Genomic DNA, 24,442 nt, shown 5'->3' on the forward strand with positions numbered 1-24,442 from the left:
ACCAACAGGACGGGGACAACACACAAAGGAGGAATGCTGAGTGGTGGACTCTCAGTGAACTACTCCACCCCTGCACAAAATGTAGCAGGGTATAAACGCTAGCCTCACGCTGACAAAGACAGCTTATCACACAGTTACTCGAGACGTTCCTAACTGCTGGTTTGGGCGCCTGTCTCTGGTCTTTTGTCCAAATCCCACTCGATGTATTCAAATCGGAAGAAAAACAAAATTAAGAGTTGCGCTCCAAAATAACATCCATCTTTTCTAACATGAAAATACATCTAACTGAAGTTTTAATGGCTTTCTTACAAAACAAAGTTTTAGAGAAAACAGTGAGTTTTGTAATGATTAATATCTTCAAAATAACAAACTACTGTCTTGTATTACCATGAGGTCAAGGGAAGTGTAGAGAGCATAGAGAGGTGAAAGCATACTTATTAGACCGAATGTGTTAGCATAAGGACCTAAGTATTCATTGCTGACCTTTAACCCCAAAGGTGGGTCCCTGGGAAGGCTGTCGGAGACAGGCGAAGGAGTTGAGCTTCAGGTGGGCAGACATGGCCTGGACCAGGCCGATGGTCACCGTGCTTTTACCTTCGCCCAGTGGAGTGGGAGTTATACTACACATACAGAAAATACAACAATTTTTAATTTCAGATTTTTTGGAGTGCATAATGTGACTGAATCTATGTGAATTAATATCATAATCACATTCAGTCTGCAGCCAAATAATTGATACATGGCTTAAGTTAACACCGTAAAGGTAGCAGGTAATGAGTGATCCCTTGACATTGTTCACTGCTGAGGACCACTACGGCTTACTTCTTTTTATTCACAAATTTAAGCACTAGGGGGCACTGAAGGAATATGATATTTAAGAATAAGGATCAGTAAGTCACACTCACCCAGCAACCAGTACATATTTCCCATCAGGCTGTTTGTGGAGGCGGTCTAACAGGGAGAGTTGGACCTTAGCTTTGTTCCTGCCATAGGCTTCAAGCTCTTCCGGCAGCAAACCAATCTCCTCAGCCAGCTGGTTCACTGGTTTGGGTGTCTGAGCTCTAGAAATCTCTATGTCACTGACAAACACAGAAAGCATGACAAGTCATTCAGATACATTTCATTTTAAAGCATAAAATATATGGACAACGTTTCTAAGGTGCAACTTAGACAACAGTAGCACATGAGAGAAGGATCCTACGTCCAGGTAGATGTAGTTAAATTCCTAATAGTCCCTCACAGATTGTAGTCTATACCTTGGTACAGGGGTCAGGGGCTGCAGTTTGAGGCTGCGCAGATGCCACGGTTGGTACTGCTGCTCCTGGAGCCACCGACTGCAACTACGCACCACATTCTGTAACACAAAGAGGAGATGGAGAGATGGAGAGGTAGGAACAAAAAAGACAGTATATGGTAAGCAAATGGGGCGAGAATGGAGACAGGAACAAAGAGGCGCACCTGTGTTCTGTAAGCTGCTGTGAGATTTCCTAACCCGGACTTAGAGGACGTCTCAATGGCATCTTCATCTAAAAACAGAAAAAAAACAGTGCGATAACTGCACATGTTGAGTAAAATCATGCATATCCAAATGTTAAGCAAGAGAGGGGCAGAGTACAAAGACACAAAAAACATAGACACTTGCTGTGTCTCACCACATGGTATATGACTGTAACCTCACAACTGCAGCAGAAGGGTAAAACTGGCTAAAGCTGTCTACATGATAAACTGCAAACCTATACGTCATTCTATAATGTTGAAAAAAGCCAAATACACATTTTATTTTTAGTCAGCTATAATCCCATTGAATGCATTCTGAACAGCAAACAGGATTTCTGTGCATCTAAGCAACAAACCAAAGGTGCAATGCCAAGAAGGTTAAGTGTCATTTAAAAAAAAAAAAGAAATGACACTTAACCAAGAAGGTTAAGTGTCATTTCTTTTCCACCATAGATCAAGCCCGTGGAGGAAGATAGTGATAACAATCACAACATATTCAACAATACCTGTCTCCAGGGTGGGCTCACAGTGGATGACAGCAGCCCCTGGTCTAAACCAGGTGGGTGGGACATCCATATTCCCCGTTCCTAACAGGACCACAGCATCAGCCTGCATCATCTAGGAAACAAGGGAAGGTGAAGAAATTAGGTATGAAGAATCTCAAAGAGAGGAAAGTTAAAAAGAAAAGGAAAAAAAAAAACAAGTGATAAAGCAAAAAAATAAAGTGAAGAAGATTGGAGAGTTAGGAAGATGTGTGTGTTATGTCTTGTATGTCAGGCATAAACACTTTTATGACCAATGAACCTGAAAAACATCTTCAGAAAAATGTGACTGATCATTAAAGAAATGTGAGGCTTTCAACTAGCAAAACTGTTTGAGTTACCTCTGTTGCAACTGATCACATTTTATGACATGCATTTTAAAAAAGCAGAGACTGACTCCTTGTGGTCGGCCATTAAAACTGCATGTATTGTAGCTGGTGCAACTGAATAATGACAAAAGAAGAATCATGCAAACACACCTGTCTCTGCAGGCTCTTGGAGCACCACTGACTCTTGAGAACAATCATTCCACTCCTTTCTATCAGGCACTGCAGGGCCACCCCAAGGGGTCCTTCTCCTCCGACCAGCAGCACAGTTTTCCCTTCCAAAGGAGCATCTGCAGAAATGTTTAATGCAACATTAGGACATAACCTTCTTCATTCAATTTGTCACCGTGGTCCACATTTCAATTATAGTCAAGTGTTCATAATATAAATTAAAAAGCTGACCATCTGGACATCTGTCCCTGTTGTATAGTGTTTTTAGTCTTTATTTATTTTTAGTCTTGTTTATTTCATTTTTTTCTCATTTATTTATATTTTTTGAGAATATTTATCTATAAACAAAAAGACTCAAACCACAAACTGTGTCCCAATTATTTACCATATGCTCATTTTGATCAGGTTTTAAGCACATGGTGTGTTCATACTGAAAAAAAGTATACAATCTTAGGAAAAATATTTTTGCTAGCTTTGAGATATTCCCAAATTTGAAATTGGAAAGGGTTTTCCAAAGCTGCAGTTTGCTTGACATTCATTAACACTTAGTATATTATCATTTTCTGTTCATGCAACTTATGAAATTAATAACGAGTAGGATTTGGTGTGCTACAATAATACTGATAGTCAGTGCTTGCTACTACTGTAGCTTACTGTAATCAAACTCATTTCTTAATTTAATCAGCTACACCTGTGTTTTGCATGCTGTGACGTCTCTGAAAAGAAGGAAATGTAAGCGGCATTACATCGACATATATCAAGGTATATACCGTGTTTCTCCAGCAGATCCAGGACAGCACTGGCTATGGGTGGCACAAAGCCTTTGCTCAGGTCTCCTCGAACCAGACGGCCCATATTCAAATCGGATATCCTATAACAAGACAAAAATGGACATAAATATAATATATCAAAATAAATAAATCATTATTCTCCCTGAAAGCTAGTTCCTTTTTTACTGGCCACAGCATTAAGGTTATTTTGTAAAGTGCTGTGGATGACAAGTACATTCAGAAGATTTCAAAATTGGATACACCTGAGGCACACATCATTTATGAGTTACTGGTAAAGTTTAACACTTGTGAGTAACATTTTTAAGTATATGGTATAGATTTTTTTTACTATTGAAGAGAGATCTAGAATTACAGGTTAAAAACAATATTTTTATCAAACACTAAAACTAGACAAAGTAGCCTGGCGCAGAAAAGCAAAAGCATCGTATATATCAGTTTTTCGAGTGGCAACCTCAACTATTTTTTTTATGAATTTGCTGCCAACATAATTTGTCCCCGGTTGAACCAGTTCTCTTCAAACTGGGATGATTATGAAGGGTGCCTTGCCAATTTTCTCATTCACTTATCTGCTGAAGTCACACACTCTGCATTTAGACTTAATGCTGTGCAGCCTTTTCTGATTTGGTGTACCATGTGAGTAAATTAATGTATCGCTGTTGGGACAAAGAAACAGGCACAGCTGATACCTGGCGGACTGCTGCATAAAAATATCTACTGTCTACACATTAAACAACATGTCAAGTCAGTCAGTTTTTAAGGGAACACAGTTAAAGACCGTTTAATAGTATGTGCTATTTGGAAGAGATATGCGCTTCACTAATATGTCTCTCTATTTGAGGGTAAAAAAACTCAGCAGTTTAAAATGCAATTGTCCTATTTATCTCTAGTGCAGGTTTTACCCATCTACATCCTTCTCAGGTTTGAGTGTGTTCAACACGCGACTGGTGAGGGAAGCAGAGGGGAGGTTGAGGAAGACTCCGTGCACCCGAGGGTCTTCATTCAGCTTCAATATCTCTTCTACAATCTACACACACAAACGGAAGGACATGCAACATGTTACAGTTAATATTGCATATGCTGGTACGAATACTGTCCGTATAAAACCCCGGCCTTCACACCTAAGGGGAAAAGTTTTATTGACATAAAAGCTTATTTGTGAGGCACTGTTTACTTCACACAACCACCATGCTGCTAAGACAAAACAGCAAACAGGGAATGGTAAATCATGCACAGACTTGCTCAGTAATGAGGGTGTGGGAAGTTTTCCTTGTATTAGGCATTGCGTGATTCACTTACTTCATCTTCACTGCACTCCTTTGTCAGACAAATCTGGGTGATGTTCAAGCCAATCTGTGGACACACATGGACAGACGAGGAGAGGGAGAGCTGTTTAAAATATTGTGTAGATTTGGGAAGATGCCAAAATTAAAGCAATAGAGAAATTTACCCATCCTGCCATTTTCTTATTGATCTCCAACAGGCTGTCATCTTCACCTGCCTTTGAGATAAAATGAGCACAACGAAAGAAAACTTACAGCACCCTGATTAACACAGTCATATTCAATAGCTTCAGTTAAAACTGATAGGTCAAATGTAAATTAAGGCACAGCTGATTTAATGTCACTACAAGCACAACACCTCTCTGCCAAGGTAAATTGGCTTTAGACTACTTTTTACTCTAAGGTTTGACAATATGTCAAGGCAACCTTCCACAAAATGTAAACTTGTATATCTCCTCCTTACACAGTTCTACAAGGGGAAATACAAATCCTACATACAGTAGTTCTTCTGTGTTTGCTTACAATACCTGTATAATGGCTAACAAAGGTTGGACTGTTGGATTTCTTCTCTCCAGAGCTACCATTGCATCCTTGGTGCTCTGAATCACTTCCCTGTGAGAGAAAATTAACTGGTTAGCAAAGTCCATTCGTCCTTTTAGGGTTCCAATTCAAGTGAAACACATACCTTGGGTCAAAGACACCCATTGTGTAAGATTTTGGAAAAGGTTACCCCCAACAGAAAAGTAGATAACATTTAGAACCATGTTTGTGGGCTACCTGGGGGGAAGGATGAAACGCTTAACGCAGCAGTAGGCAGAACATTTTTGGCATCATTGGGCAAAAAAAGATAACCTTTCAGCATATTGTAATTCAAGTGTTCTGAGAGATCTGTGAAATCTTGCAGATGCCATTAGGAGCACCGGAGGACATAGAGGCACATCATTTTTTTCAGATTACCTCTCTCGTGCACTACTGTCAGGATATAGTGACCATTTTATAAAAATAACTTTTTTTTTTTTTTTAAATCATATTTGCTCCAACTTTACCCACTGCTTTAATTGTAAAATATGCTTCAAACTCTCTCACTTGCCCTATTTAAATAAAACATGAATCCACCCCGTATAACCCCTATTGACAGAAACTCCACTAAATAAACTCTGGAAAAAAAGGTTTGGAAAATTGTGTTTGGTGGATTATTTCTCTGTTGTTACAATGCTAATTGGCATTGTATTTTACATGGTTGGAAAGCCTGTTTATTTACCTTCACAATGATGACCAACTTGTAAGGATCATGCATTTGTGGGATGAGCAGCACAGCTGATTATGTGGGTAGCGCCCAAGAAACATTTGGCTAAAAATGCTCTGCCAATGGTAAACAGTGTATTCTACTGTTGGTATTGACTCTTGTTTTGAGTTGTTTGGTGGATTGGATGATTGGATTCTCTATCAGTAACAAGGAACAAACAAAACATATTGGCTATTTTACACTTTATTCATTTAATACACCGTCAGGAGCCTCAATACCAGGTGGAAGATCCATACGCAGCCACAACAGCCTGGCATCTCCTCCTCCAAATAAACAGGCTTTCCAACTATGTAAAATACCAATTAGCATTGTAACAACAGAGAAATAATTAACCAAACACAAATTTCTAAACTTTTTTTTCCCAGTTTACAATTAACACACTGACCTACATGTTGTCCAAAATGTAAACATTATAGATAAAATCCACTTTTAGCTATCTAATTATGTAAAATACATAATTTGACCATTGAAACTCCCATCACGTGCAACACAAATAGTATACAAATAGTATAAAAACGTATATGCCGATGCAAACACACACACACATACATGTGATGGTGCTGATGTCAAATAAGGTTACAGTAAAACGCCTCAGCACAACCCATTCACCCACACGTGGTTATTAGCTTTATTTACTATGAATTCAGGCACATGTTTATCATATTATGTTTGGCAACAATGGAGTAAAGTTACATCAGCTGTCTGGAGATGAGGAGGGGAGAGGAGAGGAGGGGAGAGGAGAGGAGACCCTGGAGCTGATCCGGGACACACACGTGCTGGCTGTGTGTCAACGACTTAACCGGAAGTACCCGTTAACGTTACCGTTTATTTACTTTAGCAAACTCAAGTGTTCTTATTTATGGTTAAAAACAACAATACAGTAATTCAGCAACATTTGTTTAGGCTACATACACACTTACCTCAAAGAATTGTCGCATTGTAACCCGTTATCATCCTTCTTTAGGGGGTGTTTCCCAGAGTTAACGGCTAACTTTGGACGGTTACCGCTGCTGCTAGTCGCGCTACTAACCGTCCGGAGGATCAACCGGCCGTTGGTGGTAGTAGGACCAACCGCCGGCTGGCATCTCCGCGACCAGCCGCTGACTCTGCTTCCTTGACGGGCTGGGTGTGTCCGGAGACTGCCACAAGCACTACGAATTATAGACAACTTCATAGCTGATTCTTTTAATCGAGTTTTTCTTCTCTGTGTTGGTCTTTTGCGGCGGTTAGCGACGGTTTAAACCTCCGGGAGGAACAAGAAGTAAGTTGAGGAGGCGACACGGTGCTGATGGAGGTGCGGTGCCTTCAGGGACAGTCGGGAATTTAAACACTCTTGAGGTCGGCACACATGATAACACTTTTCTTAATTGAACACATGCTCAGTTACAGAAGGTACAAACAGATACACAGACAATTAAAAAAAAAACAAAATAATTAAATATACATTTCATAATTTCATTTCATTTCAAAATGTATTTAGAACATGTAGAAAACAAAAAACAAAATAAAGAAAAAGAATGATCATACAAGTGGACAGCCAGAAAGAAGTAGTATTTACATACAAAGAAAAGCTTAAGAAAAATAAATTGTTAAACACTTGATGCCTTTTGATTCGAAAAGGAGTGAGAAGAAGTACAAATTTATTTAATCCCACCCCTTCTCCATAAAATATTTATTAATAATTAACAAGCTTCCTTATTGAGCCATACATAATGCCAGAGTTTATGTTATATGCATTATATTATACTTATTTAATAACTTAAAGCTTCAGTAGGCAGACTTTTTTTGGCATCATTGGGCAAAAATTCCATAATAACCTATCAGCATATTGTAGTTTAAAGGTCCCATATTATGCTCATTTTCAGGTTCATACTTGTATTTTGTGTTTCTACTAGAACATGTTTACGTGCTGTAATGTTAAAAAAAAAACTTTATTTTCCTCATACTGTCTGCCTAAATATACCTGTATTTACCCTCTGTCTTAAATGCTCCGTTTTAGCGCATTTTGACAGAATTGCAACAGAATTGCTAGAGTTGCTAGGCTACAGTTTAGGTCCATGTGTACTTCCTGTCAGCTGATGACATTCACATACACTGCAACCAGGAATAAACTGGGACACATTGAGCATTGTTACGTTTAAAACTGTGTAAAGGGTCTAAATATTGTATATTTGTGACATCACAAATGGGCAGAAATCCTGACAGCTTGTTTCAAATGCAGAGTTTTCTGAATACGGGCTGTGTGCATTTCCCTGTGGATTGAGCGTTTCGATACTTTCACAGTATTTATATAGGACTTAAGCCTGCTTTATAATAAAAAAAACATGAAAAAAAACACTCTTTTATAATATGGGACCTTTAAGTGTTCTGAGAGATAACTAGACTTCTGCGCCTCCTCATGGCTCTGTTTTCAGGCTTTAAAAAATCTAGCCCGTGACGGGAGACTTTGGCCAATCACAGGTCATTTCAGAGAGAGAGAGAGCATTCCTATTGGCTGTGGTCTGGCTGGTGGGCGGTGCTTAGTATTTCCTCAACTTAAATTAAATTTCCGAGGTATATTTGAAAGCAGCAGCCTCAAGAAGGGGCATGCTAAGAGGGGAGGAGGTCAGTTTAGGCCACATAGGTCATATAAACTATGACTTGTACATCCAATTAGGACTGTGTGCTCAGTGAAAAAGTAGTGAAAATGTATTATATTGTATTAACTTATCTGCTGTCCTTTACCAACCTCTGTTTGTCAGTTTTACTGATCTGTAATTGACACAACATTTTGGATATTTGTCTGGATGTTGTCTGTGTGTGTTTGTGATGGGGTAAACTGTGAATTGAATTGCGCTTGTTGGAATCAATAAAGTTGTCTGAATCTGAATCTGAATCTGAAAAAAGATGATGGCCTACTGAACATAACCTATTATAGAGACATTTCCGCGTGACAATCTGACAAATAGTCCAGAAATTCCAGTTAGGAAAACTTTATTTAAGTGTGGCTTGACAGGGTGTAGGCCTACAGGGATACCTTTGTCAGCAGTAATAGGCCCGGCCTACTGTCATTATGTTACTTATGGATGCAATTAGCTGGGGACCCCCTGGGATCCCCTCAAGGACCCCTAGGGATCCCCGGACCCCACTTTTTTTTTATATAATTATTTTATTGATTTTTTTATATGAACATTGTCACATTTTGGTCCACAAATTAAACTCCTATATGCAAAACAATATTAACAAAAACAAAAAAATAGATAAAAAACATAAATGAATACATTTAAAAAATAATATTTACAAAATCCTAGTATTCAAATAAAATGCAAAAATAAATAAAATAAAAGAGACAAATCAAATACACATTCCTACATTCAGTTACACCATGGTCTAATCTAATTTACAAGCATCCAATCAATTTTCAGATACATAAAGAGTGTATGTGAGTGTTTGTGTGTGTGTGCTGTGTATACAAGTATTGTGTGATGGTGTGTACTGTATTTCAAGGTCTCATCTGAGCACATGAGCAATGTATTCCAAGTAATCTCCCCACTTTGCCACATATTTCTCAGTCCTGTCCTTCGAGTTGAAAGAAATGTGTTCGTATGATGCCACTTTTGCCAACACTGTGAACCATTCCTGAAAAGAGGGCTCACCCGGAGTCCTCCAGTTTCTCATAATAATTTGCTTTCCCACCATTATACTGGTCTGAATAAAGTTCAAGGCTCCACAGTGAGATGTCATTTGTGTATCACTGAGAACATATATCCTCGGGCAGAACTTAAAGTTGGCAAATCATGGGACTCCCTGACCCCACTTTGAAAACCACTGGCCCACAGTACTGTGCAGTAGGTCACACACACAAACACACGTGTACTTGTGGAAGTCAATGGGCGTGGTCGGGAAAATCTTAACGTCAATCTTGCTTGGCTCTACCAGCCCCAGCAGCACCGTCAGACAGGTTACTGCCATCAAAACTCACACACAAACACTTCCACTGCTGCTCAAGGGACAAAGTTGGTGATTGACAATCTTTAGAGACTTCTGTCAAAAACACCAGTATGGGCTTCCCTTTACATTTTCTAATAATTCTGTTTTATTATAATAAAGAGGCCTGCAAATTGGCACACATCCACTCCAGCTGCTCTCTCCTCGTCCTGTCCAATCCACGCTCACCGGAGATGCGTGGATGCGTCACCACAGAGGCCAAACCGACCAGGCTTCATTCCTCAAGTCACATCATCACACAGTCGCACCACCACCCTGACAAAAACCACAGCTGAATACCAGTTTGGCCTCCAAAGATAGCTGCAATTACGCATGTAGGGCGCTTTGTTCCCGCACACAGCCCAGAGCAGTCGACTACATGACTGTATAGGAGGATGGTGCTTGTGGCACCACAGTGCATCTGATATTAAAGGACAAAGTTTGATATCTGTGGACATCAGAGAACAACAGGTAAGGAGCTTTCCATCTTCATTGCTGAATGAATTCAGAACCTTATTCCAGCTAATATTGTAGGGAAATGAGAAATCTATATATACACCTGGTGTGTGTCTCATTAAATGTGCCTGAGATTTATGCCTGTGGTGGTGATAGATACTACTGTTGTTATTATATATATCTTGTCCTAATTGTTTGTTATCACTATTATGTAGTCATATTATTTTTCAGATAAGCCCAGTGGTTTTTTTTTGCCTCTTCCTGCACTGTATATTATTAATTTATTTTTTTGTTATGTTGTGTAGTCTTAAATTGTGCAAAACAAATAAACAGTAAACTCAGTTTAGGGTAGACAAAAGGCTCTGTACAAAATCAATTAGCTGTATTTAAGAAAAAAACAAACAAAACATAAATAATAAAATAATAAAAATAAATGTACATATATTTTATATTATTTACAATTTAACTGTAGGTACCCAAAACATACCTGTATATAGCCCTTTACCATTAACTTGATATTATAATTATAATTATAATACATGTTTCTTTTAAGATATCAAGATAACATTGTATCTGCTGAGTCTCATGCTCCAGTTAGATTAAAAGTCAAAATGCACGTCAGACAGATCACAAGTTAAAAGAACTAGTTTGGTGAGGAGCAACACCTTTGACTATTCTTTGGAGAACCTGTTAGGCCAGTGCTGGGTGGGTGAAGGAAGAAGGAACAAGCTTTTAAACAGGCATGCCAGCTTAAATGAGACACTGGGTGTGTTTGAACTAGTAAACGTTTTGAATGTGTCCCTTTTTACATTGTGTCTTGTCAAGTCATCTGTGGTGAAAATAATTAAATTCATCAAGATTCGTTGTTGTTGTTGTTTGCCCTCTCAGGTCAGCCATCTTCACCAATGTATGTTAGAAGAGGAAAGATAACCAGACAGAGAAAATCATCTTGACATCTGTAGCCGTCACTCTTTCTCCAGCCCAACCATGAGGGACCGACTGAGCAACCTGCAGGAAATGTCCAACGTCCATGTGGAACAGATGGAGTATGAAGACTCCACTATCTCCGAAACCTCGAGCAATACGGACCCGGACCTGGAGGAGTTCCCCCACGAGGCCGTGGTGTTTGACAGCAGCCCTGCTCTGGAGGGGGTCTTCTCCCAGTCGCAGGACATCCACAGAGAGATCCAGCTCATCCGCGTGGAGATTAAAAGGCTCCGTGAGCAGAACGCTCGCATGGGCTCGGGCATCACCACCATGAGCACCATCAAAAAGGACTCCAACGCCATTGGAGCTGATATAAAGTCTCGGGCTGAGGATGTGCTGAAACGCCTGCGGGAAATGGACGGCACGGCCCACAAGCTAGAGGAAGCACATGGCTCAAATTCTGCCGTCACACGCATCGCCAGAACCCAGTACGCTTGCCTCAGCAATGGTTTCCGCGACGCCATGTTTGACTATAATGAAGCCGAGATGAGCCATCGGGAGAACTGTAAAGCCCAGATCCAGAGGCAAATGGAGATAGTGGGGCGCGAGGTGACGGGAGAAGAGCTGGAGGAGATGATCGAGAAAGGCCAGTTGAACATCTTTAGTGACAACGTCATGGCTGAAGGTAAAACGGCTCGATCAGCTCTGTCCCAGATTGAGAAACGTCACCAAGAGCTGCTGGACCTGGAGACCCGTATCAATGGCATCCATGAGATCTTCCTGGACATCGCCATGCTGGTGGAGGAGCAGGGCCCCATGCTGACCAGCATCCAGACCAACGTTCAGAAGGCAGACGAAGGCATACAGGAGGCCCTCGTCAAACTGGGCAGGGCCAAACGTCACGACAAGAACAACCCCTTTAAAAAGATGTTTTGCAGCTGTTTCCCGTGTGTTGAATAAGGACTGCACAGTACATGATGATGTAGATGGTAGAGGGATGGCAAACAACATGCAATGTGCTGTCCAGACAAAGAGACGTGGGAAATCTAAAGGACATTTTCTGTATGTTTCATTAGTACAACGTTCTTATTGTCACAAAGGCTTTATCAACATGGCCCGTAGAGCTGCATATTAAAAGAAATGTCCAGGAAGCAAAATAAAGGTTTCATAGAAAGGTTAAAACTATTGTGTCTAGATTGAGAGACGAGGGGAAATATTTTTAAATTGTATGAAAGTAATCCATTGATGTCTGTAATGTTTGTATGAAAAGTTTAAGGCAGGTATCTCAAGTCAACCCTTGACTGAGGTGTGATGCAGACCTGAAGCAAATAGTATCTGAATATTTTCAACATGGGAGGGATTTACCAAATAACACATTATCTGTATTATATTGTGCTGGTCATGCTGCCTGACACGATAGTTCCTGATGCAGTAAACTGACCTAATAGTAAAAGCCTAAAGAAATGCTTATTATATAGTTCGATCAAACAATTGTTACTTACAATTATTTTCTCGTGTCTGATGAAGTCATTCAGGTCAAATAATTTGTCATGTCATGTCAATGCACTGGTAAACATGGATGTCCTAAAATAAAAAAAAATAACTGTACAGTTTAGTGGTTGTTAATATTTTCTGCATTTCTCTCGCTCTCTCTATATATATAAATTATAAAATGATTGAGTTGGTTGAATAGTAACCAGCCATTCTGTGTTGACCACATTGCACCCATTATTTTCTGATATTTACCATCTCTTTTGAAGACACCAGAAACTGATGTACTGTGATGTACCCTAATCTGTTACTGTTCACTGCTATTCTATTCTATGACTATAATACCTTTCTTCTGTGGTGTCATGTACATCATTACATAAATAGTTAAATTAAAATCAGCATAAGTCTGGCTTTATTCTTGTTTGAACATGAAAGATACATCAACACATGAAAGATAAAGACCTGCTGAGATGTAATGATTAATATAGTATTTGGTATACATTAACACATTTTTTTAATTCAAGTTTTCAATCACTCAGACACACCAGTGGCACCAAATGTTGGGTCACGACAGCTCAATCACAGGTATGACACATTAAGGGGAGACACCAGGTGAATAGGGTAAAAAATGTAACTCAGATATCGCCATTAAACTTCCCCAGTTGATTATTTACATTAAGACAATTCTTTGTATTACACGTTTTTTGAAAATGTGTGTTTAAATATGCAAATAATGCATTATCTTATCAAATATGTGCTAATTTGCATTCATTTCCAGAACTGGAATCTGACCATTGGATAAAGCCAGGTTAAAAATCTTGTTTAATTTTTTTTAAGGGGGAATTTCTAGATTCAAAGGTTTTTTTTAATAAAAAAAAAATCGTATTTTCGCCATTTTTTTAGGAATAAAATGTTATATAAATCAGGCTAGGAATAATATATGAACAAACCCCTCATTAAAAGCCCTTCAGAATATAGATAGGAATGACACTGGGAAGTTTGGTGTATGTTAGTGCTACTGAAATGGATATTTCTGGCTCAGAGTGAGAAAAGCCTCATTTTGAGAAAACAGCCTTTAAAGATATGTTTTGTAAAATTCCATACATCTTGAAGACACTACAGGTGAAAAGGGTAAACAATTCAATCAATAGATATCACCATGAAACTTCCCCAGTTGATTACTTACATTGAGACAATTGATTTTTGTAATAAAAGTTTTCTGAAATTTGAGTGAGGCATCATCTAATGGTAACTTTTGGTGAATTTGGGAGAAATCTAAGGATGCAAATAGACAGAGTGTAGTAAAATAAACACCTAAAATCTCACATCACTTTACAAACATATGGCAGCTTGTGCTGTATTAATCCAGTGATGTACTGTGAAATATTTAAATCTAATTCCTCAGATTTCCTCAGTAACTTTCTCACGTGTCCTGGATGCATTATTTAACAGGAATGTTGTCTGACTTAATAGATCAAGTAAAAATGCACCTTCCTTCAAGGAAGTATTGTGTGTTGCAGTGGGAATGCCTATGTCCGTCACCTGGGGAGGGGCGGCAGTCACACACATGCTGAACACAAGGCAGACAACTTCCTTCATCAGAATAAAAAGATGCGTTTCCTTGGGCGCCCTGGACCAACTAAATCAGTGTGAGACGCTTTGAAGGGATTTACTTGCTTTCTGATTTTGTCGGAGCCAGTCACAAGAGGTAAGACTCTTTGAATTGATTGTTGAATGATATTTCATCCAATTTCTTGGGTAATGTGTGTAGCTGAGGCACCTGGAGACAAGTGGATAATTAGACTTAATTAGTGCAGAAAGATGGGGCTGATTCAATGGGCATCAGGAAGACAAATATAATTTGTTTTATCATACATTGAGACAGCTTTTAAAAAAGTTTCATGATTTTTTTTACTAATATGGTATGAGGAAATTGATTTTCTGTGTACATACTGAGATTGTATGAAAGAATCAATGGCAGAAAAGTAGGCAAGCACTACAATTTTTACAGTTTTGTGCAGTATGTTTGACAAAATAAATGTACTGAAGAACTACTTAAATATATATCGTGCAACACTATCTTCTGCCTTGACTCCATTTTTAAAGGTATTGTCTGTTTTTCCGATAAGATAGTGTCTTCCTTGTTCCTGGTTTAAAAGAAATGCTTTGAGCTGTGACTGCTGTCATTGTTGTTCACCACAGAGAGAAAACCTACTGCAGATAAACAGACCAGTCATTGTTGCAGTAGTTATACAATAGTGACATGTTAGCTTTGAATTGGTGGGTAAATTAATTATGAACCTCTACATGCTGTCATAACAGTACTCAATGTTTAATGTCATGTTTTTTGTTTTTTTTATGGGGAACACTATATTTCATCTCTATCGGCCCGTTTCCACAGCAGGAACTTTCTCCAGGAACTAAGAACTTTTTGAGGAACTCATTGCGTTTCGACTGCAGCGACCAGGGTCTAAATTAACTTCCGGGGACATTTTACGGGGCATTTTTACCGGAAAGTACCAGAACTTTCAGGGTGGAGTTTGCAGGGATGACGTCTCTGATTGGTGAAACGCACACACAGCGCCGCTGCTTCAACTGTACCGCTTCATTCTTTAAAAAAATACTCTAGTATCGATTTCGGACAAGGGGAGATAATTTCTCTTTGTTTGATAACATTCAAATTAAAGTTAGGCTCTTCTGTCGGCTTCCCGACTCATTTTTAAAAAAAAGAGACAGATCGTGCGAGCAAGCTGAGAGGGCAAGCGGTACAAGAGAGAGAGACGGAGCGCAGCGGTGCTGTGAATGACAGAAGGAAAAGTTATTTTCTGATTGTTTCACAGTGGTTACGTAGTTATCTTCGCAGGTCTTTAGGCCGCGGTGGAAACGTAGACAACCATGGGTTGAAGGAACCATTTAGTTCCTTAAAAGTAGTTCCTGGGACTAAAAGTCTTTTAAAAGTCTAAACTTTTGGTGGAAACCTTTCTTTAAATGAGGATTATATTATAATGAGGGTGCCTGTAACCCAACATGTAGAACGCATGTGATACTAATTTTGCATTATCTGATCTATTGCACTAACTAACATCTTGTTTTGGTCTCTCAGGCAGGATGCGGGACATGCTGGAGAGGCTGCAGACCATCAGTGAAGAGCAGGAGGACTACGAGCCAGAGTTTTATGGATCTGAGTATGATGTAAACAAGGTGACTCTGTCTCAAGAGGCAGTGGTGTTTGAGGACTCCTCAACTATTGACAACATCCTGAGTGAGGCCCACTCCATACGCAAGGAGATCTCCCTGCTCCACTTAGAGGTGGAGCGTCTGAGCATAAACAATGAACGCTTTGGCACCTCTGTGCGCCGTCTCACCCTGCTCAAAAAGGACTCCGACGCCATCGCCAGGGGGATCCAGCAACATGGGGGGGCTGTGCATGCCCGCCTCAAGGCCCTGGGTAAGGAGAGCAGCCAGCTAGAGGAGAAAGATGGTCCCCACTCTGCCGTCAGTCGCATCGCCCGAACTCAGTACGACACACTGACCCGTGGCTTCCACGAGGTCATGAGTGACTACAACAAGGCCGAGGAGATGCAGAGGACTGCGTGTCGGGGGAGGATCCAGAGGCAGGCCTCCATACTGGGCACTGAAATCAACGACAACCAGCTGGATGTGATGGTGGATAAAGGTGGCGAGGGATGGGCCGAGCTGTCCCAGAGCCTGCAGATCCCGGGTGCACGCACGTGCCGCATGGCGCTGTGCGAGCTCAAAGGCAGACACAAGGAGCTGGTGGAGCTGGAGGTCAGGATGAAGGAGGTGCATGAACTGTTCCTGGACATGGCCGTGCTGGTGGAGGACCAGGGATACAAGCTTAATAACATTGAGGCTAACGTGTGCGGCACTCAGGAATACATTGACAAAATCAACGTTCACATCAAGAGGGCCCTGCAGTGCAAGAGGAAGAATCCTTTTCAGCAATGTTGTTCCTGTTGGAGACGATGACCAAAACTTTTAGGGCTCATTTTGACTTTGTGAAATTTTATGGGTGATCGAAAAATTAAATAAATATTTGCCTGTGTAAAAGGTTATGGACATGCTGAAAAGAAATGTTATGCAATGTGTTTAATTCATAGTTAATGGAAGCTTTTACAAGCACCCTCATGTAAGAGAAACAGTTTTGCCCTGAAGAGTAGCACACTGTCTAGAATTGTTCAAGGTTTGGAGTTACAAGCTGTCTAAAATAAGATCTACAGTAAAAATAACTTCTTGTTATTTGTATAAGATAATTAATCCAATTGTTGGTGGGTGTGCATGAGAGACGTTTACATTTTAAAAGGATCAATTTAAGTTGAAACAGTTCACTGTTCACACAAAATAAATGCTGTTGTTGTAAATTAAAATCAAGTTTGTGGTCCTTGGCAGAACATCAACACAGTGAGTTGGGTTATGGGGATAAGAAGTACACATGGTCTTTAGATATGTGGAAGAATCGGAGTCATGAGAGTGATGGGTAACATTAAGGACGGAAAGGAAAGTTAACAAAATGTAGTTGCAAACAGACATTAAAGGGACTGTTTGTAAGAATCAGAAATTGGTTGTAACAGCGACACCTGTGGCCGTTAAGTCAATGAAAGTCAGCGTAACAAATAATGTGATGACTTTAGGGCTGAATCAGTCCAGTAGTGTATGTAGCCTATTTCTCAGTGAAAAATAACCAACCAATAAACATGAGCAACTGTAGCCAAATTTAATCTGCTGGGGGTAAAAACGAGCTACTTGCCTCCTCTTAACACTCTTTTCTCCTCCTCTTGGTGCACTGTCTGTACATTATTCCTTCATGACCCCACGTTTGTTGTGTCATAATTTGATTAAAAATAAATATGCAACATAGTACACATGGTAGGCCTATCAGCTGAAATAACAGGCCCTAAGCCTAGATTTTGACACCACAAGAAGTATAAGTCATTTGCACAAATAACATAGAGATTTTGTGTTTAGACGACATTAATATAGCTATATTTTTACGTGTTAACACAACAAAAATTGACACGTTAATGTGCCTTTTCTGGTTGTGGCCAATGAGGGACCTTGAATCAAGGCACTCATACATATTCATGAGGAGGTTTGCATGGGAGCATGTTGTGCATGTATATATTCCTGATGTTACAGGGTAATCAATATAAAGCAGAACTCCATGTCATACAGCATTATACATGGTTGCTCATATTTGTTGGTCACTTATCTTTATTCATTGATGGCACAGACGTGAATGTGCATAGTTAGTGTCTAGTGGTAGCACTGGTAACATCACAAGCAGACAGACTTGGAAATGCATCAAGAATGTTGTAGTTCAGGTGGAGCTTATTGTTACAAACTAATTCACTGTTGGATCGTAGGCTATACTTTATAACTATGAACTATTTTTGAGCTTATCTGTTTCATCGACAGTCTTAACATGCAAAGTAACTATAGCTGTCAGACAAATATAGTGGAGGAAAAAGTATGATATTTCCCTCTGAATTGCAGAGGCAGAGTCTGAGTATACTATACTTGAGTAAATGTACTTAGTTACTTTTTACCTCTGATTTTAAAGGTATTTATGCTACAACAATCTAGGAATTGTCAGCTGAATCTGCTGCCTCCAACTGGCCAAAAAACATCAGTTATTGTTTCATTGTGATAAACAAAAAGGAGAGATATCCATAGTGTAGATTAGTGGAGCAGAGTCTGCTTTGAAACCTTCAAAGGCCGCTTTAGTGGGATCTGAAAGCTCACCACTGTAGACTTTGTATAGCGCAGATCTGGAATAATATATTATTAGAAAATCAATAACCATTTTTGCAACACAGTGTAGTGTAGTGTGCCTTTTACACTGACGATGCATACCTTATTCTCTCCATGCTGGAGTAGCACTTGGTTTGGGCCTCACTACCACCATGGCATCCACAGGTCCCGAGTTCACTCTGTTTATTAGATGCCATTAATAAACACACTTTATAGTGATCCATTTAAACCATTGTTGGATGTTTATGCTACTTTTGTTCCGTCTCAATGCATGAAAGGACAGGATGGACAAGGGAAATGCCACACTCTGAGTAATGAACTGTCTGATACAGCAAAGCTACCAAATGGTTGCATAACTCACTCCCATGACACCACACAAAAGAGGAAGCTCCTAACCAGCCCAACTGGATCTGGATCACATGAGGTCATCTGAAATACACACAAATTAAAAACTTGGAATGAACTTTTAAAAGAACTGTAGAGTTTCAAGTACATCTGCTACTGAGCAATAAAGTTAGAAAAGGTGAAGAAAAACAACACAGTTTTGAAGGCGAACATAAACGGTGTTAAAGATAGCTCAGTATGTGAAATGTCACAGTTTTTTTCTGCATTTGTACCCATTAGGGAGAAACAGAATTACATTAAAATGTGATTCAAATTTTACAACCATGATACTATCTAATATTTCCCTTTGTTTACAGTTGTACAGACTGACTAGAAACCATCCTTCCAAACTTCCACACTTCTTTTGCCATCATGAATATCACTGAATTAATTTTTTATTCTTCACGTATAATCATCGCCGATACTAGTTTACATAAAGTCTTTGCCTCAATGGTTGGCCAAATTGAAACATAGTAGGACTGAATTTTGAACGCCTAGCCCAGGGGTCATCAACCTGCAGCTCCGGAGCCACATGCGGCTCTTTAGCTACTCTCCAGTGGCTCCCTGTGGATTTTTAAAAATGGAAATGATTAACTGTTTATTGTGTACATTTTCATTTTTATTTATCATTGTTGTAGGTCTAATGTACAACAGTACGACGGAGTATTAGGGCCACATTTAGGAAAAACAATAAATCTAAGATTTCGAGAATAAAGTCATAATATAACGAGAAAAAAATCAAAAGTTCATAAGAAAAAATAATTGTAATATTATGAGAATAAGGTTATAAGTTTAAGAGAAAAAAGTTGTGGTATTATGAGAATAAAGTCAATATTATAAAATAGTAATTCTACAAGTTATTTTCTTTTTTTCTCGTAAAGTTATGACTTTATTCTCGTAATATTAAAAAAAATTCTTGTGAAGTTTTGACTTTATTCTCGTAATATTACGACTTTATTCTCGTAAAGTTATGACTTTATTTTCGTAATATTATGACTTTTTTTCTTGGAAAGTTATGACTTTATTCTTGTAATATTACAACTTTTTTTCGTAAAGTTATGACTTTATTCTCGTAATATTACAACTTTTTTCCTGAAAATGATGACTTTATTCTGTAAATCTGAGATGTTTTTCCCTCAATGTGGCCCTAATACTCCGTAGTACATTGTCTCTTTGGCCCTCACTGCATTAGACTTATATACTATATACTTAGACTATAAACTTCATCACAATGCTCAAATGTTTTGCGGCTCCAGACAGATTTGTTTTTTTATTATTTTGACTAAAATGGCTCTTTTGATAGTAAAGGTTGCTGACCCCTGGCCTCTCAGCTGGTGCGGCTTCCCAGCTTTAAACACAGAGCGGTAGCAGGTGTTTCGGTTTATCAAGCGACCATGTTAACTGGCAACTTTCAGCAGAATGCGTCTGTGGTTGTCCTGGTTACGACAGCTGTTGGTTGAATCCAAGAAGAGAATACATAGCTGTCCTCATGAATGCCCCTTTAGTTTAGTTTTTTTATTACATCAAAACCATAAGAACTGGTAAAAAAATGTGTCACATAGAAGAGTTCTTCTACTGTACGTGACAGGTGTTTACTCAAGCAGTTGTGGACAGCCCATGGAACGATAAAGTGAGCCCAACTAGCTGTGGTTAGCTTTGCTAGCCTTGTTGACATACCTTCATAATTGCAGAGAAGAAGACACATAACTACAACTTGAAACCTTTCTAACATTTGCTCTGTGGCGTTTTAGTGCACATTTTGGTTATTGCTACTGCTGTTCCCAGTTGAAAATGATGCTAAGCTCCCTATAGCGCCCGGTGTTACGGTTTATCAGGCGACCCTGTTAACTGGCGACTTTCAGCCGAATGAGTCTGTGGTTGTCGTAGTTACGGCAGCTGTTGAAAGCAGGAAGAGAATACGTAGCTGTCCTCGTGAATGCCTCTTTGTTTAGTATTTCATTACAATGTTTAAACATACCGGATTGGTCTTTGGAGCTTTGGAGTCTTATATTATTATTATATTCTGCTCGCGTTTGAAACGTTGCTTGTTATGATGAATATGTTGAAATCAGGAAGAGCAGCGTCGCTCTTCCTGTAAGCTAATACAAGTTTCTAAATACACATATTCGTCTTTGGAGCTTGTTGTAGTAAACATGTGTCACGTAGAAGAACTCTTCATCCCTTTAAGAAAACAAAAATGAATAAAAATGTCAGGTTTTACGGGATTTGAACTCATACCAAAATCACAGCTTGTGAGACAGACGGAGGTTTCCTCCAATGCGCCACCAGCACTGGGATGGTCACAGGTGAATGTCATTGGGATGGTCACAGGTGAATGTCATTGGGGTGGTCACAGGTGAATGTCATTGGGATGGTCACAGGTGAATGTCATTGGGGTGGTCACAGGTGAATGTCATTGGGGTGGTCACAGGTGAATGTCATTGGGGTGGTCACAGGTGAATGTCATTGGGATGGTCACAGGTGAATGTCATTGGGGTGGTCACAGGTGAATGTCATTGGGATGGTCACAGGTGAATGTCATTGGGATGGTCACAGGTGAATGTCATTGGGATGGTCACAGGTGAATGTCATTGGGGTGGTCACAGGTGAATGTCATTGGGATGGTCACAGGTGAATGTCATATTTATCTCAAATATCATCTGCTAAGTAGTCGCTCTGAGACGCAGAAGGCAGCCAGATTAACTTGTGACCACACTGTCCGTGTGTACAGAGTAACAATATAATGAAAATATAACATGGACAATCCATATGTCAAAAATGGATGCATATATTGTGAACATAACATCATGTACTCCCTGCAATATTCTCTGCCTCTTCTCCCTTTGTATAAATAGTATGTTTTCCCCTTGAGAGGGTCATATGTTGTGCAGATTGATTGGCTACAAGTGAAATTTGTTTGCCTCTCCTAAATAAAAATAACTTGAGTGTTTGACTTCTGTGTTGTTGTCTGGGTCAATTCTCAATCCAGTGCCTTTTTGGTTTGAAAACATTTTCTTTATGGTGCAGCTGATGCGAGATCTTCAAACTTCAATATTTCCACGTGAATACAACAACATAAACATAAACAGACACTTATTTGTGTTGTAAATCAGATGGTGTGAAGTACACGGACAGTGTGGTCACAAGTTAATCTGGCTGCCTTCTGCGTCTCAGAGCGACTACTTGGCGGATGATATTTGAGATAAATATGACATTGAACTGTGACCACCCCAATGACATTCACCTGTGACCACCCCAATGACATTCACCTGTGAGCATCCCAATGACATTCACCTGTGACCACCCCAATGACATTCACCTGTAACCATCCCAATGACATTCACCTGTGACCATCCCAATGACATTCACCTGTGACCATCCCAATGACATTCACCTGTGACCATCCCAATGACATTCACCTGTGACCATCCCAATGACATTCACCTGTGACCATCCCAATGACATTCACCTGTGACCATCCCAATGACATTCACCTGTGACCACCCCAATGACATTCACCTGTGACCATCCCAGTGCTGGTGGCGCATTGGAGGAAACCTCCGTCTGTCTCACAAGCTGTGATTTTGGTATGAGTTCAAATCCCGTAAAACCTGACATTTTTATTCATTTTTGTTTTCTTAAAGGGATGAAGAGTTCTTCTACGTGACACATGTTTACTACAACAAGCTCCAAAGACGAATATGTGTATTTAGAAACTTGTATTAGCTTACAGGAAGAGCGACGCTGCTCTTCCTGATTTCAACATATTCATCATAACAAGCAACGTTTCAAACGCGAGCAGAATATAATAATAATATAAGACTCCAAAGCTCCAAAGACGAATCCGGGATGTTTAAACATTGTAATGAAATACTAAACAAAGAGGCATTCACGAGGACAGCTACGTATTCTCTTCCTGCTTTCAACAGCTGCCGTAACCACGACAACCACAGACTCATTCGGCTGAAAGTCGCCAGTTAACAGGGTCGCCTGATAAACCGTAACACCATGCTGTAACGTTAGCTAGGCTATATGTTGACATTAGCAAGTTCACTCCAGTCTGCTACTCCACAAGTTAGCTGCTAGCACTGCGCTAGCAATACGTCCACCATGATGTTCTACTCATGAAGAGCCATTGTTGACATGGAACTATTGTAACAATGGTGTGCATTGCAAGCCTCGTAGTCATTTGAAGACGAAACAAAAAAACCTCATACAACCAGACCAACCTTGATATTGGTAACTTTTGATAGTGGGATTGTGGCGGAGAGCGGTGTATACACCAGGATGGCCGAGTGGTTAAGGCGTTGGACTTAAGATCCAATGGACATATGTCCGCGTGGGTTCGAACCCCACTCCTGGTATATCTTTTGGCGATGTCACTGTCAGCATTATGATGTACCGAGAATAAATACAAAAGGAGACGAGCCCTGAATGTCGATTTAAAACAGTATATGCCAATTCATGATATCGAGTACAGCGAAGTAAGCAGTCCTTATGCTTAAAAACTACAAAATCAGACTTGCATCCAAGGCACCACTGCTTTCACTTACTGTAAATATTTGTCCATTTAAGTTGTGGATGCAATGTATGGTGCAATAATGCTGAACAATCTGAGCGACAGGCAGATATTATTTAGTGTAATACAAAGTTGACTGTTCAGATTTGTTTTTTTTTGCAGTGCAAGCACACCTCCTGCTGGCTCATACAAGATTCAAAATTCCTTTATTTGTCATTTTTATGCTCCACATCAAAACGAAATTGTGTTTCTTACATCCACCACTCAGAAATTCAGTGCAAAACAATTGGTGAAAACTATAAAGTTATTAGCTATTAATACAGAAGTATCCATACATTTGGCATATTTATGTGAATATGTCAATGTGATGATACCAAATTTAATTTCAACTAGGTTAATTGTGGAGAACATACATGTGGAAAACATTATAGATTCATGAATATCTGTTTGTTTATTAAAATCTTCCAGGTAAATGTTGTCTATATCTTTTAGGAGTAGTTGCACCTTCTGGACAGAAGAGGGCACTCTAAGCCCTTTTTTATAGCCTCTGGGCTGGAGTCCAAAATTAGACTTGCATCCAAGGCACCACTGCTTTCATTTACTGGAAATACAATGTATTTGTACATTTAAGTTGTGGATGCAATATATGGTGCAATAATGCTGAACAATCTGAATGGCAGGCAGATATTATTTAGTGTAATACAGAGTTGACTGTTCAGTTTTGCAGTACAAGCACACCTCCTGCTGGCTCACACAGAAGTATTCAAGATTCAAGATTCAAGCCCTTGATTGTCATTGTAAGTACAACGAAATTAGATTGTGACAATCCCATAGGTGCTAAAAAAGATAATACAATAAAAAAAGAGATAGTGCAATATAAATATAAAAAAATATATAAAAGATATTACAATATAAAATATAAAAATACAATATGTATTTTGATGAGATGACAGTTTTGCCAGATTATTGCACAAAGTGTCCGTTAGATAATTATATAATTATAGCACAGCATCA

General features: G+C 39.4%; 3 protein-coding genes and 1 non-coding gene across 6 annotated transcripts in view; 3 read left to right on the top strand and 1 right to left on the bottom strand.

The window, feature by feature from the left end:
• The window catches only part of mthfd1l (methylenetetrahydrofolate dehydrogenase (NADP+ dependent) 1 like), a 36,925-nt gene extending 29,718 nt beyond the window's left edge, over positions 1–7,207 (bottom strand). The window contains exons 1-12 of the mRNA XM_037750153.1: positions 6,834–7,207; positions 5,135–5,219; positions 4,775–4,825; positions 4,624–4,677; positions 4,227–4,351; positions 3,307–3,407; positions 2,519–2,655; positions 2,004–2,115; positions 1,459–1,526; positions 1,257–1,354; positions 906–1,079; positions 484–620 (exon numbers count right to left, since the gene is read on the bottom strand). Coding sequence (XP_037606081.1) covers positions 484–620; positions 906–1,079; positions 1,257–1,354; positions 1,459–1,526; positions 2,004–2,115; positions 2,519–2,655; positions 3,307–3,407; positions 4,227–4,351; positions 4,624–4,677; positions 4,775–4,825; positions 5,135–5,219; positions 6,834–7,087 — 1,396 coding nt within the window. The 5' untranslated portion in view covers positions 7,088–7,207. The remainder of the gene's footprint in view (positions 1–483; positions 621–905; positions 1,080–1,256; positions 1,355–1,458; positions 1,527–2,003; positions 2,116–2,518; positions 2,656–3,306; positions 3,408–4,226; positions 4,352–4,623; positions 4,678–4,774; positions 4,826–5,134; positions 5,220–6,833) is intronic.
• A 2,602-nt stretch (positions 7,208–9,809) lies between these two features.
• Positions 9,810–13,151, top strand: LOC119477497 (syntaxin-11-like). 2 transcript variants are annotated; one of them, XM_037751598.1, is made up of 2 exons: positions 9,810–10,350; positions 11,316–13,151. In XM_037751598.1, exon 2 carries the CDS (start codon positions 11,323–11,325, stop codon positions 12,220–12,222), a length of 900 nt encoding a protein of 299 aa, XP_037607526.1. In that variant the 5' UTR covers positions 9,810–10,350; positions 11,316–11,322; the 3' UTR covers positions 12,223–13,151. The 2 variants fall into 2 exon arrangements, with proteins under 2 accessions (XP_037607526.1, XP_037607525.1); XM_037751597.1 differs by having other exon boundaries at positions 9,821–10,350; positions 11,224–13,151.
• A 1,098-nt stretch (positions 13,152–14,249) lies between these two features.
• On the top strand, positions 14,250–17,141 carry LOC119476577 (syntaxin-11-like). 2 transcript variants are annotated; one of them, XM_037749962.1, is made up of 2 exons: positions 14,250–14,461; positions 15,857–17,141. In XM_037749962.1, the coding sequence occupies exon 2, from the start codon at positions 15,862–15,864 to the stop codon at positions 16,741–16,743; it is 882 nt and encodes a 293-aa protein (XP_037605890.1). In that variant the 5' UTR covers positions 14,250–14,461; positions 15,857–15,861; the 3' UTR covers positions 16,744–17,141. The 2 variants fall into 2 exon arrangements, with proteins under 2 accessions (XP_037605890.1, XP_037605891.1); XM_037749963.1 differs by lacking the exon at positions 14,250–14,461 and adding an exon at positions 14,543–14,675.
• Positions 17,142–23,190: 6,049 nt separating this feature from the next.
• trnal-uaa lies at positions 23,191–23,273 on the top strand. The gene has a single exon. It is a non-coding gene; the product is annotated as a tRNA-Leu (tRNA).
• The last annotated feature ends 1,169 nt before the right edge of the window (positions 23,274–24,442 follow it).

The sequence above is a fragment of the Sebastes umbrosus genome, chromosome 18 (assembly GCF_015220745.1).
Source record: "Sebastes umbrosus isolate fSebUmb1 chromosome 18, fSebUmb1.pri, whole genome shotgun sequence".
Classification (NCBI taxonomy): Eukaryota; Metazoa; Chordata; class Actinopteri; order Perciformes; family Sebastidae; genus Sebastes; species Sebastes umbrosus.